Source organism: Zootoca vivipara, chromosome 14 (genome assembly GCF_965207765.1).
Source record: "Zootoca vivipara chromosome 14, rZooViv2.hap1.1, whole genome shotgun sequence".
Taxonomy (NCBI): Eukaryota; Metazoa; Chordata; class Lepidosauria; order Squamata; family Lacertidae; genus Zootoca; species Zootoca vivipara.
The window spans coordinates 37,258,786-37,275,385 of NC_142597.1; the positions used below are offsets into that span (position 1 = coordinate 37,258,786).

General features: G+C 48.9%; 1 protein-coding gene across 6 annotated transcripts in view; it reads right to left on the reverse strand.

Annotated features, from left to right (window-relative positions):
• The window catches only part of RAP1GAP2 (RAP1 GTPase activating protein 2), a 166,706-nt gene that overhangs the window by 39,346 nt on the left and 110,760 nt on the right, over window positions 1-16,600 (reverse strand). For 5 of the 6 annotated variants that reach the window (XM_035138755.3, XM_035138760.3, XM_035138757.3 and 2 more), the window contains 5 exons: window positions 9,198-9,233; window positions 6,772-6,816; window positions 4,754-4,786; window positions 2,460-2,669; window positions 1,012-1,115 (listed from right to left, as the gene is read on the reverse strand). In XM_035138755.3, the coding sequence (XP_034994646.2) occupies window positions 1,012-1,115; window positions 2,460-2,669; window positions 4,754-4,786; window positions 6,772-6,816; window positions 9,198-9,233 (428 nt within the window). Of the gene's footprint in view, window positions 1-1,011; window positions 1,116-2,459; window positions 2,670-4,753; window positions 4,787-6,771; window positions 6,817-9,197; window positions 9,234-14,080; window positions 14,112-16,600 lie in introns of those variants that run through there. The other variant, XM_088658100.1, reaches the window with a different exon arrangement.

The window sequence follows — 16,600 nt, forward strand, 5'->3', positions numbered from 1 at the left end:
TGGGCAATAGGCAGTTCCACAACACACAAAGCTTGGCTCATTTTCCGCAGGGAAATCTGCCCTGGAATTAAGACTATAGAAGGTATGGCAAGGACAAGTAGGACCTGTAGCAAAATGACACAGTGCAGAGCGATGCTCTTCAGTGTTCCAGCCAACCTCTTATACATTACATCCCCTCCTACCCAAAAAAATGTTGGCTCCCCGTCAGCAATCCTAAGCCACTGAGCATGCTCAGTGCTCACTGGGCTGTTTGGGGAGGAAGGGTATGCACTTAATTGATCCCCTAAAGTTAGTATTAGTATGCAGGATGATATAGAACAATGGGCTCATTCAGACTTCCATTTGTCCCACTGCTTTCTTTAGAAAAACACACTCTTAGATCGCAGCAAACATCAACTGGGTTTTCTGTGGAATTCATGTTTTCTCTGATTCAGCACTAAAGGTAAAGGTAAAGGACCCCTGGACGGTTAAGTCCAGTCAAAGGCGACTAAGAGGTTGCGACGCTCATCTCACTTTCAGGCCGAGGGAGCCGACGTTTGTCCACAGACAGCTTTCCGGGTCATGTGGCTAGCATGACTAAACCGCTTCTGGCGCAACGGGACACCATGATGGAAGCCAGAGCACATGAAAATGTCGTTTACCTTCCCGCTGCAACAGTACCTATTTATCTACTTGCACTGGCGTGCTTTGAAACTGCTAGGTTGGCAGGAGCTGGGACGGAGCAACGGGAGCTCACCCTGTTGCAGGGATTCGAACCGCCAGCCTTCTGATCAGCAAGTCCAAGAGGCTCAGTGGTCTAGACCACAGCGCCACCCGCGTCAGCATTAAAGACACAAGGCAAGTGGAAGTGTGTAAGAGCTCGATGCCATGTGCCACAATTAACAAAAGGAGCAGGAATGTATGTTTGCTCTTAGCATATGAGATGTAGCAGAAATGACTGAAGAAGTTCATGAAACAAAACTTTGGAAATTGGATTTCTTGAGACACTGACCCCTTTTCCGCTTACTGTACCTGAGTATAATTCTTAGGTATTCCATTCCGTCTGCCTCTTCGCACTTAATAGAAAGGATCAAATTTCCCAGGCTGCTAGCTGTGCAGTAAAAATTTAAATGATCCTAAAAATAGAAGGGAAGTGTTAACAGTGTGAGGAAGAAGCCCAGGGGAAAGCGAGGGTTTTTGATCTCGCCCCAGCCGCCCCGACTGTTCCCTCAGTGTTGGGTCTTGACGCCTAGAAGGAATCACGGCTGACTCATTGCTATCTTAAGAACATCTCACAAACTTGCCATCCTCTGGGAAACCAAAAAGCAATTATTTACACTTCACTCGTAGGTCTCAATATTTGATCCATGCCACTTGCCACTATAAGCTACAGGAGCTGTATCAACAACTCTGAGGGCAGCGTAACAGATGACCAGCACTCATGCAAAACTGTGATGGGGAAAACTCAACACTCAGAACATACCTCCATTTCCCCTCTCCCTGTATTGCACTCCCAAAGATGTCACAATGAGTGGGAAACCTCAGGCCTCCCAAGGCCTCTCTAACTGGCCCTCTGGACATCTCTCACTGGCCCTGCTTCACACCCACAATGTGTCTGCCTGGCTGGAATGTGTCCTTGAGCTCCAAAATTACCTTTTCCTCGCATGGCTGGAGAACAGAGGTGTGTCTGTGAGGTGTGTCTGTGTGTCTACCCTACTGTGCAATTGGAAAATGAGTGAAAAATCTGCATTCTTTGCTCCACCCACTTTTCCCACTGGCCCCCCCACCGCTGGCAGCAGGTGAAGATTGCACTGAAAGGGATACAGTCCTTGGGCTGCAAAAGGTGCTACCCCCCTCCCCACTCAAATATATGGACCCTCTTGAAGTGCCCTTGTCCTTCTCCATCACATCCATTTTGCTGGCTACGCATGGCCATCATGAGCCAAAGTGTGATCATTGTTTATTAGGTAAAGGTAAAGGGACCCCTGACCATTAGGTCCAGTCGTGACCGACTCTGGAGTTGCACGCTCATCTCGCATTATTGGCCGAGGGAGCCGGCGTATAGCTTCCAGGTCATGTGGCCAGCATGACAAAGCCGCTTCTGGCACACCAGAGCAGCACATGGAAACGCCGTTTATCTTCCCGCTGTAGCGGTTCCTATTTATCTACTTGCATTTTGACGTGCTTTCGAACTGCTAGGTTGACAGGAGCTGGGACCAAGCAATGGGAGCTCACCCCGTTGCAGGGATTCGAACCGCCGACCTTTTGATCAGCGAGCCCTAGGCTCAGTGGTTTAACCACAGCGCCACCCGGGTCCCATAATTAATTGTTTATTAATTAACAGCTAAAGATTAAACTTCAATCCATTATTATTACCAAACTCATTCGTGATCAATCTCATCAGTAGACTTAGTAGGGATTTCTCTCTTCCTTTCAAAACCTCTGGTGGCCCAAGTCCAGGCTCACAATTCCCCACTGACCTTTCCCAAGAAGTGTTTCCTATATGCTCTGGCTTCCCCTTTGCACTCCAGCTTGTAGCCATAAGTACTGGGGCTCAGCTGCTCCTCGTCTTCATCACAGATGCTGCTCTCCGATGAGGTGGGTGTACTGACATTCTCGGGGTCTTCGATCCAGTAGCCCCCAAACTGCGGCAGGATGATGAGAGGATAGGGGCTGCCTTTTTCTACAATCTGGGGAAAAGATTAAGCAGGCTTCAGAGGCAGGGCTGACCACATATCTGTACCAAACCATGATGACTGACAACTTTGGAGGATTAGAGAAGAGGATTAAACAAATTTGTTATGTACTGAGCTGAATCCTAGAACAATAGGATTCAGATTCAGCGGGAGCTACCCAATCCAACTCCAGGTGGAAGTGAATCCGCAACCTGATTGGCCTGCTGGAGCAGCCAATCAGGCGGCTGGCAGAAGTGAATCTGCTACCTGATTGGCCTGTAGGAGCAGCCAATCAGGCTGCAGGCAAAAGTCAATCCACAATATAATTGGCCCACAGGTGTAGCCCTGAAGTAGCCAATCACGCAAGGCCCATTGTGTAAATAATGTATATAAGCAGATGGTTTTGGGAAAAGAGCCATTCGTCTTCTCTTCTCCTCCTTGATGACTATGAGCTGAATAAAGAGCATGAAATTCACTCTTGACTCCGAGAATATTTCACAATTCATGGGGTATAAAGCTCTCAACAGCTACTAGCCACAATGGCAATGTTCTGCCTCCATTGCAGAGGCATGTCGGCATTCACCTGTCTCGAGAGCCAATGGAGGGGAGGGCAAACCACTGGAGAATCACAGCACCCTCTGTTGCTGCAGAGACCAGTCACTTGTAACTTCTGCCTCCCATGTTGCTTTTGCTGCATTTACAGCAGCAACAGTGATCTCTCTGGGGTTCAAGCCTGGGCAGAGTGTATGGAGGGAGGTCCTGGGCTGCCCAGATGACAAGGACACTCGCCCTGCCCAGCTCAGCCTCACTGATGTGATCCAAAGGAAAGCAGAGCAATATGTTTGGCACCAGCTTGGCCGTTGCTGGGAGGAGGCGTGCAAGGTGCCATCCAACCAACTTAGAAAGTCCACTCTGGGTTTCTGTAGGGTTTACTCCTTAGCCTTTTCTTCTCCCTGCAAGATATCCTGCAAGGCAACAGAGCTTTAGGAGCAGTTTTCCTTCTCTTAGATTGGATACCCAGTATATTTCCAAGCTAGGGTTGCCAGACTCAATAGAGGACAGGACTTCTGTGCCTTTAATTGCCCTGCTCTCTTTTGAGTCTGGAAACCTTAAAGAGAAACCAGCAGCAGACCCTTTGTTTAATTTCCAAGCAAAGGGTCTGCTGGTTTCTCTTTAAGGTTTCCAGACTCAAAAGAGAGCGGGGCAATAAAAGGCATTTGTTGAGGCACCTCTATTGAGTCGGGCAACCCTATTCCAAGCACAATTCAAAGTGTTGGTGCTGAGCTTTAAAGTCCTAAATGGCCTCGGCCCAGTATACCTGAAGGAGCGTCTCCACCCCCAACATTCAGCCCGGACACTGAGGTCCTGCTCCAAGGGCCTTCTGGCAGTCCCCTCCCTGCGAGAACTGAGGTTACAGGGAACCAGGCCAGGCAGAGGGCCTTCTTGGTAGTGGCGCCTGCCCTGTGGAATGCCCTCCCATCAGATGTCAAGGAAATAAACAACTATCTGACTTTTAGAAAACATCTGAAGGCAGCCCTGTTTTAATGTTTGATGTTTTATCGTGTTTTTAATTTTATCGTGTTTTTCATATTCTATTGGGAGCCTCCCAGAGTGGCTGGGGAAACCCAGCCAGATGGGCAGGGTATAAATAATCAATTATTATTATATTATTATTATTATACCATCCCAGGTTGACAAGCCCCATCTGCCCCTGATGTCCCTCTGCAGCACATGCAGAAACCACCTTTTTGGTCACTGGACCTCCTGTTAGTCTCATCTGCTCAATCTGCCTGTCTTTCAATGCAGGGGAAGTCCCTAACTCAGTGAGTTCCAGGGGTGTGGGGATTGCTGACTCTCTGTAGAGCAATTACACTAGCAGTGGCCCGCACTGAGTTTCCCTGATGAAGCATGGTCAGCCGAGGCAATGCTTGTGAACCCCTACTCCATAGAATCACAGAACTGAGACCCAAAGGGTCTTCTAGCCCAAGCCCCTGCAATGCAGGAATCACAGCTAATTGGCCTTTTATACTGAGTACACGTGCAGGACACACACATTCGCACGGAAACATGCGTGGACTAGCAGGTCTGGCGATACTCACTTCATCAATGCTGGGATATGGGATGTAGTCCTCCTGAAAAACATCCGAAGGAAAAGCTGCCATTAATTCTAGCACAATTTGGGCACAGGATATCGACAACAGTTCATGCATGGCACAAAGAAATAGGACAGAGACAAGTGTTTCCTCGCCCTCTTTTAGAACACTAGACTTCATATTCATCCGATGAAGCTGAACGTTGGAGGACAGAGAAAAGAAAGTACTCATTCATACAAAGCATAATGTACGGAATTTGCTCCCGCAGGATGCAGTGATAGTCACCAACTTTGATGGCTTTTATAAGAGGATTACTCAAATTCATATGACAATAAGGTGGTGATGGTTGTGTCCTACCTCCATGGTGAAAGGCTTCTGAATATCAGTTGCTGGGGATCACAAGCAGAAGAGAACTAATGCTCTCATATTTTACTTGCAGGCTTTTCATAATAGCCATGTGGTTGGCTGCTGTGAGAACAGGATGCTGGACTAGATGGGCCCCTGGCCAAATCCAGCAGGCTATTCTTTCATTCTTAAAGGTGTTTGTGGTGTGTGTGTGTGTATTTGAAAGGGCTGGTCATAAATTCATCCAGGGTCCTTTTCTCCGGAAATCTTCCTAGCAGCTGAATGCGAGCAAGAACTATTGAATCCATGTTGTTCAGCCTGAGCTCTCCAGCATCATATTTCTTACAAGCTCAACACAGGAAGAGGGTAGGGGGGGAAGCTGGATTAAGGGCTCTCCCCCCCACCCCCCATAGCGTTGATCCCTGCATTTTTAATCAGAGCCTCGGTTTTCAATAATACTCAAATCCTTCTGCCTGCGCCATCACTTTTGTTCTGAGTTTGAGCATCTGGATTACTGTGGGGAAAGGCAACCAATAGATGGCTGAGGACCTTACAAAAGACCACCGGTGTTCCTTGGCGGCAATAAGTCTCTCCCTCACACACCGGTGACACACTTTGGCTACTGATAGGAACATAGACATATGGGCAGAGACATGTTTTGCTGCAAGCTTGCAGTTGGACTCTGTCTAATGCAGAAGGAACAAGATATTCAGGCATTGTGCAGACTGAGAAACCAAGCCCAGAACAGCAGTTAGCCTGTCATTTGTTTACTTATATACTTACTTATATACACATATTTAAAATGTTCAATAAAACAATCCCTTTTTTTAAAAAAAAAACAACAACAACACCCCAACAAAGCAATTAAAAGAGCAATTAAAAGTTGGATCAAAATGCTCACCCTAAACAGGTGGGTCTTCAAGAGTTGATGGGATGCCAATACTGATTGGGGATGCTCATATTTAAGCCAGAAGGACGTTCTGCACCACTACCGTGTTTCTCCAAAAATAAGACACCGTCTTATATTTATTTTTCCTCAAAAAAAACGGTGGCTTATTTTCAGGGGATGTCTTTTTTATTATTAAGTATGGTACAGTTTAACCTACAAGGTTAAACTGCCTATCACTATGGCTTATTTTTTGGGTATGGCTTATTTTCGGGGTATGGCTTATTTTAGGAGAAACACGGTAGTACCACCAGGGGACAAAGCTACATCATCTCAAATCAATGAGGAGTAGGTTGGAGTCGACTGTGCTATGAAATCCCCTATCAGGAATCCCTATCCCCTCCATAGCACCGTGGATCCTTGCCAAAAGGCAGCACTAATCATCTAACCAAGGACAACAGCAAGCCAATGGGAAACGCCAAAGCACCATGTGTTCGAATCCTGCTTGGATCTACCTTTACAGTGCAGCTTGACCCCAAGCCATGCTACAAAGGAAACATGGGACACCTGATGTCATGGTGATGTCAGGTGATCAATAGGTGGTCAGCACCACCTACCCAGGGAAGTGCTCCACGGTGGGGCTAGGATCTGCCTGTTGGATTTCAGCCTGTGGAGAAACTGATGAGAACTGAGAAGCACTTTACATTATCAACCACCTTGTCCAAGGAAAGCTATATTCCGTTCCTAGACATTGAAAAGGAGACCCACGTTTGGACCTTGTCCCGAAACTGACCTTACTTCTCTGGCTTCCACTTCTCTGTTCCTCTAATTTCGGTCCCTGTTTGTAAAAAAAACCAAGACATGCAATTTGTTTAGTTACTTTGGGATACATGCCAGAGGTCTTGAGTGCATGTTCCTGGTTAAAATTTGCAACACAGAACTTCTTACTAGTCTAGTTTATTTGGTCAAATGGGGCATTGGCCCACCAAGCCCACAGCCTGCCCTCAGCCAGCCCCACTTGCCTGTCTTCTTCCTTAAAATCAGCCCAGAAGGTGGTGGCCCTGCCTGTCAACTTCCTCCACCTTAGTCTCAGTCCTGCCCTGGGATAACTCAGAAGAAAGGATGAGGAGGATGGATACAACACTAGAATGAGTTGGCTTTGCCTGCCATTGGCTCTGGTTCCACCTGCTGGTGGGCTCCCTGCCTTCTGCCCCACCAGTCACCAGTGAGCACCAGCCACCACTGTCATAGGGCCCACAGACATTCCCCACTTTTGATATTGGGATGTGGGGCAGTGGCAGAGCTGCAACAAACAGCAGCTGCATCCTCATTGAAAATGGCCCCCTGGGAACAATGGGCCGCTGTGATGCAGCTTTCGTTCAAAATTATGGCGGTCTCCACTGGTCACTGAGGACAGCCATCTATCTACTTCAAGTTAGCAAGGATGACCTTCATTTTACCAGTCTTCCTCCCACCCCCATCCCCAGGAGCACTTTTGCAGACCATGTCTTAGAAAAGTGGAGTCTATGTGCACTTTCTCTTTCTCTTTCTCTTTCTCCTTGTCAGGAGTATGGGCAGGAGTCAGGCTCTGGGGCCTGTAGTGCTTTGCAGGACTGGGGCCTGCCTCAGCTTGTGCTGAAGAAGCAAGGAGTGGCCACTCAGGTGAAGACCTCAGCTTGTGCCGGAGAGGCAAGGAGTGGACACTCAGGTGAGGCCACTTGATACCTCACTGCACCTGCTGGCAGGAGCTGGGAGGGATAAAAGCTCAGCATTTCCCTTCAGCTCTTTGCCACAACAACGCTATCCCTGCCTGGTTGCCTCTGGCCTCTCGCTCCTTGGACCCTTGTCTTTCCGACGCCTTGATCCTCGACCCTTGGACCTTTGCCTTGCCGACGCTCTGCTCCTTGACTCCCAGACCTTCGCCTCTGCCTTGCTCCTTGACCCTGCGACTGCCTGCTGCTGGACCCTCAGCCCTGCGCCTGTTCCTGCTTCTACATCACCATCTTGCCTCTGGTCCTGACGTCCTCAGTCAGGGCTTCAACCGCTTGCCGACCGGACCGTGACACTCCTGGGGGGGGTGCCAGAGGCGTCTTTCCCATAGGGCCTAGTGGCTCATTGCGCCAGGGCGCCGGCCTCTCAGGGGCACTGGCTGGGCGCAACCAGCCACTAAGCCCTATGGCTCCGCTACCACCGCCTCCTCCTCTCCCTCGGCTGCAAGAACCCCCTCAGCCGCTGCCCGCTGAGCTGCTACAGCGAGAGTGCCGGCAGCGGGCTGTTGTCAGGCAGTGGAGGAGAAGGAGGCAGCGCCCCAGAGCCTCGCAAGTGAGCGCAGAGTTCCAGCGGTCTGGCCAGGACTTCGCGCACGGCCTCCTTCTCCTTTCCCCTGCGCTGGGCTCCGCTCAGTAGAGCTTCGCCACCAGCGTGCGCACAGCGCCCAAGCGGCTCTTGCTGGTCCCACGGTGCGCGCGCTGTTGGCGCAGCTCGACTGAGCGGAGCCCAGCGCAGGGGAAAGGAGAAGGAGGCATGGCACGGAGTCCTCGGAGAAGGACAGAGACGCGGTGCAGCCTCTCAGCTCGTGGAGTGCATGGCAGAGGCGGGCACACGGAGCTATGTCTCTCTGGCTGGGGCTCCTGCTCTTTCTCCCGCGAGCCAGAGACTTTGGGCGACACGCAGCCTGGCGCTTTCCTTCCCTCTTCGGGAAAGCTGCAAGCCCCAGTGAGCTCTGAAATTTGGGAAAGGGAGCGGGGCGCCGGAGGGGTCTTTGTGCCATGGCGCTGGATGTGCTTAAGACGGCCCTGGGGGTGCAGATCTGGGGGCAGGAGAGAGAAAAGGCTCTAGGGGGTAGAGTGCCCACTGCCCTCATTCAAAAATCAAAATATGCCCATAGGACTATAAAGATTGAGAGCCCCTGGGGTAGCATAACTCCCATTTGGTGATTTTGCTGGGTTGCTGTTCCCATTTCTTGCAGCTTGATCTATTGGCAAAGCATTTATTTGCAAGCTGAAGGAAGGAAGGCTGCAATCCTCTGCCACTTCATCTTTATCAGATCAGCCACTGTTCACGTATTTTCAGAATCGTGAGACATCGATCCCAGTCACCAAAGATCTCAAACATCTTTGAAGGCCTTTTGCACCCACACCCTGCTTCAAATTATGTTCAAACATGCATGCACAGTTGCAAAGAGGAACAAGTTCCGGGCAGAACTGACATGGCACATACCTGCATTTTTTCCAGCATTTCAAAGAACTCTGCAGACTGGGGGAGACAAAGAAAAGAAAGAAAGAAGTGAAGCTAAAAGTCAACACCTTATGACAACTGCAACCAGATCATTTATTGCACTCACTGCCTCCAGTTCGGAGAGTTTTGACTAATGAAGCCCTAAATGGCTTGGAACCTTGATGTCAGAAGGAAGATCTCCTCCTCCTGGAATTACCTGAAACTTAAGGTCATCCACAGAGGCAGATCTCTGAGTTTCCTCAGTCTGAAGCTCAGAGTGCCATGAGGGACAGGGCTTCTTCTGTGGTGGCCCCCTAGCAATTGAATCCGCTCTGCCAGGGAAGCTCGCTTGGCACCAGACTAAGACTTAAGCATTCTCGCTTAAATCCCTCTGGCCAGTGGTTTTAGTTACTGTATTTGGTGGTAGTGTTTAGCTCCTGTGTTTTCTCTTGCATCTTACTGTGTATTTACTTTTTTTAAAATTTGGGCTTTATACTGGATTTGGCTTCTAAGATTCATGGTGGATTTTTACAGGCATTATTCTTAGACTTTTAATTGCAATGCACAATGCCCAGAGAACGGGGGGGGGGGGACTAACAAGTAAATAGATACGCACAGAAAAGTCTAGGTTTTTATATCAATTGTCCCTCGTTCATTGATTGCAAACCGAAATCCGCTGGAGGGGGCAACGCCTCTAAACACCATCTGCTGGGAACTGCAGGTGGAGAGAATACAGCTACGCCTGTGTCCCTCTTGCAGGGTTCCCACTGGTGCATCTGGTTAGCCACTGTGAGAACAGAGCACTGGATTCCTGCATTGCAGGGGGTTGGACTAGATGACCTTTGGAGTACCATCTAACCCTGTGATTCTATGACTAGGTAGCTGATGGCCTCATCCAGGAGACCTCTTCTCATGTTCTTCTGATGTTCTAGTGTAAAATGTCAGCCACTACTATAAACCCAGAAATCCCCATTTCATTCTGCTGGTTCACCTCTTGAAGACTCTGTGAGAACTTGCCCCTGTTTGAAAACCCTTTTTTGTTTCCGTCAACGCAGGATGAGCTCAGAACACTGGATGGCGAGGAAACCCTTATTGATATGACATATTGACACCCACTTTTCTTCATTAGAGGTTCAGGCAGTTTTCAAAACGGTAAAATGCATATTATTATTTTTTTAAAGAAAGCTGTATATAGAAGGAAGTAGCCAGCAATAAAAGCCAGCAATAAAACAATTTAAAAGGAACTAAAGTTAAAAACAAACAAACAAAACAACCCAATGAAATATAATTAAAGGTGCCGTGAAAAAAACAGAGTCAGAAGGGTTATATACAATTATAGCTGAGCCAAATGTTCTTAGAAGACCTTTTTTTCTCAGAAAATGTCAGCTCCGTTGTGTCTTTGTAGAATTACATTGCTTTGAAGCATTATACCAAAATATCCCCCGCCATTTTGGGAAGCAGTTACCATCTCTCCCCCAACACCTAGGAATAACCCTAGGTCTGGGGCATTTGTTTAATTGGAATGTAATGTCCAGTGTTGCAGTAGGGCTGGGGCAATGGAGGCAGGGCCCAGTCCTCAGAGGAGGAGCCGGGAGGGAACCTCCATTGCAATCGACATCCTCCCCAGTCTATGGCAAGAGCCTGTGCTTCACCCTCCTGGAAAAACTGAGGAAGCACTTGGTCAGCCTCCTGTACAAAAAACATGAGACTGTGAAGAGGCAGGTCTTAGAACTTAGGCTCGGTTGTAGACAACTGCCACGCAGCCCCTCCGTTCCTGGAAAGGCCTCGATCCGTAGCTAACTCCATCCACCTGCTGCCAAGCGAGGAATGAGGCTGCAATGCCCCCTCTGTCAGCCCGCCTGACTCCAGCCACCATTGGCTCCTCCCTAGCCCAGAACTCCCCACCCCTGTGATGAAACAATGCTCCTCTTCTTTCCGTTCGTCCCATTGCTCTGCTCTTCTGTGTAGGACAGAAGTGAGGAGGCGGATCCAGCTGGTGGGCCAGGTCGTTACCTTCCACCCACGTCCCCGCGGACAAGCCAAGTTTGACAGTTGGGCGGAGCTACCCAGCTGCCAGTTACCTGACATCACCATGACAGCAGCTGACATGGCGCTTTGAATTGCCTGGGCTTTGCAAGCACCGACAACCAGCTGTTTGTCGGGGCTTGCAATGGAGCCAGACAGATAGCTTTCGCAGCGGATCTTTGCAGGTAGTGCTGATCAGTTGACTGGTGGTAACTGCAAAGCCCTTTTTGACCCTGTTTATCTGCATTACAGCTGAAATCACATGGGGCAAGTAGATGTGCTTTGGCAAAACATGCTCTCACAAGTCAAATGGAGAAGACATGTGGGCTGAATAAAGCCCACAGGCCAGAAGTCATGGACCAGTTCGATGCAGATGAATGGTGGTAGGAACCAGCAGGGGAACCACCAAGGGAAGAAAGCTCAAAGCCTGGGGAGTGGTGGTGGAACAATAATAATAATATTATAATAACTTATTATTTATACTCCGCCCATCTGGCTGGGTTTCCCCAGCCACTCTGGGCGGCTTGCAACACAGGTATTAAAGGTAAAGGGGCCCCTGACCATCAGGTCCAGTCGTGTCCGACTCTGGGGTTGCGGCGCTCATCTCGCTCTATAGGCCGAGGGAGCCGGCGTTTGTCCGCAGACAGCTTCCGGGTCATGTGGCCAGCATGACAAAGCTGCTTCTGGCGAACCAGAGCAGCACACGGAAACGCCGTTTACCTTCCCGCCGGAGCGGTCCCTATTTATCTACTTGCACTTTGATGTGCTTTCGAACTGCTAGGTTGGCAGGAGCTGGGACCGAGCAACGGGAGCTCACCCCACTGCAGGGATTCGAACCACCGACCTTCTGATCAGCAAGCCCTAGATTCTGTGGATTTACCCACAGCGCCACCTGGGTCCCTATAACACAGGTATTAAAATACAATAATTTATAAAACATTAAAAGCTTCCCTAAACAGGCCTGCCCTAAACAACAATGAATGGTAAGAGGGAGAAGACTGGGAAGATGAGGTGTTGGAAGCTGAAGGAGTAATGGGGCTTAGTGAGCTGGGGGAGTCTGTGGCAAAGCAAAGTCAAGAATCAGAGGCAGAAGCTGAATCAAGAAGAGAGAGGCAAAGAGGAGTCAAGCTGGTGAAGAAGCCAGGCTGTGACCAGCTCCCCTCCTCCCTGGTCTCCCAGAACCAGAAGAGGCAAGAAGCAGGAGGAACAAAGGCAGACATGCAGGTGCAGTCTCTGATTGCTTGGGAAAAAAAACTCTAGAGAGGACACATGGACAACTGATCCATTGGTCAAGACCAGGGGTCAGCAAACCTTTTCAGCACGGGGCCGGTCCACTGTCCCTCAGACCTTGGGGGGGGCGGATTATATTTTGGGGGAAAATATGAACAAATTCCTATGCCCCACAAATAACCCAGAGATTCATTTTAAATAAAAGGACACATTCTGCTCATGTAAAAAACACCAGGTGGGCCCCACAAATAACCCAGAGATGCATTTTAAATAAAAGGACACATTCTACTCATGTAAAAACATGCTGATTCCTGGATCATCCAGGGGCCGGATTTAGAAGGCAATTGGGCCGCATCCGGCCCCTGGGCCTTAGTTTGGGGACCCCTGGTCAAGACCTACCAGGGATGAGTTCCTGTGCTCACTGGGCCTAACACTAGTCTGTTCTGGCTAATGAAGAGTTAACTCCAACCTGCATGGTGTGATTTACTGCTGGCTTGCTCCAGAGCTTCACCACCAGCCTTCCCTAACCTGAAATCCTGGAGAGCCACTGTCAGAGTAGAAGATACTAGGCTAGATGACCTGATAGAGGTTTCACATTCAACCTTGGCATCTTCAGGTGGTCACAGGTGATGGGATTGGAGTATGCCTCTGCTTGAGGCTTTGGAGAACCACTGCCAGTGGTAGAGACTCTGTTGCTGAACGACAACTCCCATCATCCTTACCCACTGGCTCTGCTGAGTAGGGCTGAAGGGAGCTGGAGTCCAACAGCATCTGAAAGGCCACAGATTCCCCACCCCTGAAAAAGAGAGTCCTAGATTTAACATACAGGCTGGCCTGGTGGAAAGAAGACTCCTTTCCCAATGTCCTGGGGTAGCTCAATCGGTAGACTCTTAATCTCAGGGTTTGTGGGGTCAAGCCCCATGTTGGTCAAAAGATTCCTGAATTGCAGGGGGTTGGATAAGAAGACACACACACCCCTCAATGGTCCCTTCCAACTCTACAATTCCATGAGGGTGCACAGAGACGGGGATGAAGCTCACCTTAGCACTCAGAATCCTGCACTGGCAAAGGAAAGGCAAGCTCAGGAAGCGAAAGAGGGGTGTGTCAGCCCCCCAAAATTGTGCCCGATAACGTAAAGCGAAGTGACAATCAGGCTGGAAAATAAAAGCCAGAGCAAAGACAGACGCAGACCATTAAGTTAATTAGTGGCAAGGTTCCAGCAGAGCTCGCCCAACCAAACTCGATTATTGTATCGCTTTTTGAATTTTCCAGTCATTTGCAAGGTCATCTCCTTCGTCTAGTAACAGCCCGGTAATTCAATTGCAGGTTTATTTTCTCAGGAAGCTGCCCGCCTTAAAAAAAATAAAAAAAATAAAGAGCCTATCCAGCTACTCTGGGAGTCCTCGTCAAATATTGGGACACTCCTAATAAACAAACACGGCTTTTCTTTCCAAAGATGGTGCAGAGTACCAAAGAGCTTTCTGTCTTGTCTTTCCTCATCTCCGCCCTCCTGACATCTTTTGATCAAACCTTTGTCTGCTTGCAAGAGAGATCTAAGTTCCTTTACTCCTTTAAGGCAGATAATAGAAAGGACTTCTTCACGCAGTGCATAATTGAACTATGGAACTCACCGCCACAGTAGGCAGTGATGGCCACCAACTTGGAAGGCTTTAAAAGACTAATTCATGGTCTGGTTTGTCAGGGTCCTTCCTAAAATGCCAGTGCCTTTTGCATGTTTTCCCATCTTCATTGCTGATGCTTGCATGGACCCTGATAAACCACACTGCAATAAAGTAATTGTGATGTTAAACACTGCAATAAAGCAATCTTGATATTAAACATTGTAATAAAGCAATCTTGGTGTGGTCTCATGTGCGATTGCATCAAGATTTCTTGCTTTTCGTATTTTATCACTATTCTGGTGACAGTAATTTGTTTTCAACGTTTCATTCTGAACCTTAAATCATTGTGACCCACCCCAAGACCTCCTGGCGAAGGATCCAGGAAACAACAACAAACGTTAAAAATCACACAATATTATAGGATTTCAAAATCAAATCAGCCGTTCAAAAATATACATTATAAAATTAAATTGCATCTCAAAATACATGTCAGATTTGCATATATGAGTAGGCTTCTTAAATTGGGGGGGGGGAGTTCTTAGAAGGCTTTGAAAATTGTATAGCAGGGGTGCCTGCATAATATCAATAGGCAAGGAGTTCCAGAGGTGCTGTCATGGTGGAGGACTGATTCCTCAAAAGTGTGGAATGAACGGGAAACAAAGAAGACTAAGCTGTGGTAGACTAAGCTCAGTCAGTAGAGCATGCGACTCTTGATCTCAGGGTTGTAGGTTCAAATCCTCACACTGGACAAAAGTTTCCTGCATTGTAGGGGGTTGGACTAGATAACGCTTGTGGTCTCTTTCCAACTCTACAGTGCTAAGACCCCAAGATCCACTTCCACGCATGAAATTGGCAGGGCTGTGCCAGCATCCCTGAAATTACTCTGCTGCAAACCTAAGACATGACCCTTTGAGATTCCTGCTCCTGAAGTTCAGCGGTAGGGCAACTCCATGCAGAAATCTCCAGGGAGGGCCAGGAGACATTCCCTGCCTGAAACTCTGGAGAGCTGCTGCCAGTCAGCATCGAAAACACTCAGCTAGATGGACCAATGGGTCTGACTCATTTTAAGGTGGCTTCCTGTGTTTCTAAGGTTCAGCTGAGACAAAAGCGTGCCTGTTGGGACTTATCAGCATGGAGCAGCCGGTGGCGTTTCCACCATTTCGCAGCCAGAAAGATACAGCAGCTCGCTAGAGCACGTGTGGCATGACCGGTGCCTTCTGAGTTACCGCACATCCCTTGAGCCCTGCTCGAGGCCAGAAATCCCGTCCCTGGTAAGCAATCTCTGCCCCTAACAGGCTGGACTGGTCTCTCTGATTAATACAAGCAACAAACTAGGCAGAAAATGAAAGCTGGGGAAGCTGAATCTGGAATAATAATAATAATAATAATAATAATAATAATAATAATAATAATTTATTTTTTATACCCCGCCCATCTGGCCGGGTCTCCCCAGCCACTCTGGGAGGCTTCCAACAGAAGAATAAAACACAATAATCTATTAAACATTAAAAAGCCTCCCTGAACAGGGCTGCCTTCAGATGTCTTCTAAAAGTCTGGTAGTTGTTTTCCTTTTTGACATCTGGTGGGAGGGAGTTCCACAGGGTAGGCGCCACCACCGAGAAGGCCCTCTGCCTAGTTCCCTGCAACTTGGCTTCTCGCAATGAGGGAACCGCCAGAAGGCCCTCGGTGCTGGACCTCAGTGTCCGGGCAGAACGATGGAGGTGGAGACGCTCCTTCAGGTATACTGGACCGAGGCCATTTAGGGCTTTAAAGGTCAGCACCAACACTTTGAATTGTGCTCGGAAACGTACTGGGAGCCAATGTAGATCTTTCAAGACCGGTGTTATGTGGTCTTGGCGGCCGCTCCCAGTCACCAGTCTAGCTGCCGCATTCTGGATTAATTGTAGTTTCCGAGTCACCTTCAAAGGTAGCCCCACGTAGAGCGCATTGCAATAGTCCAAGCGGGAGATAACTAGAGCATGCACCACTCTGGCTAGACAGTCTGCAGGCAGGTAGGGTCTCAGCCTGCGTACCAGATGGAGCTGATAGACAGCTGCCCTGGGCACAGAATTGACCTGTGCCTCCATGGACAGCTGTGAGTCCAAGATGACTCTCAGGCTGCACACCTGGTCTTTCAGGGGCACAGGTACCCCATTCAGAACCAGGGAGTCCTCCACACCCGCCCGCCTCCTGTCCCCCACAAACAGTACTTCTGTCTTGTCAGGATTCAACCTCAATCTGTTAGCCACCATCCATCCTCCAACCGCCTCCAGACACTCACACAGGACCTTCACCACCTTCACTGGTTCTGATTTAAAAGAGAGGTAGAGCTGGGTATCATCCGCATACTGATGGACACCCAGCCCCAACCCCCTGATGATCTCTCCCAGCAGCTGCATGTAGATGTTAAAAAGCATGGGGGAGAGGACAGAACCCTGAGGCACCCCACAAGTGAGAGCCCAGGGGTCTGAACACTCATCTCCCACCACCACTTTCTGAACACGGCCCAGGAGGAAGGAGTGGAACCAC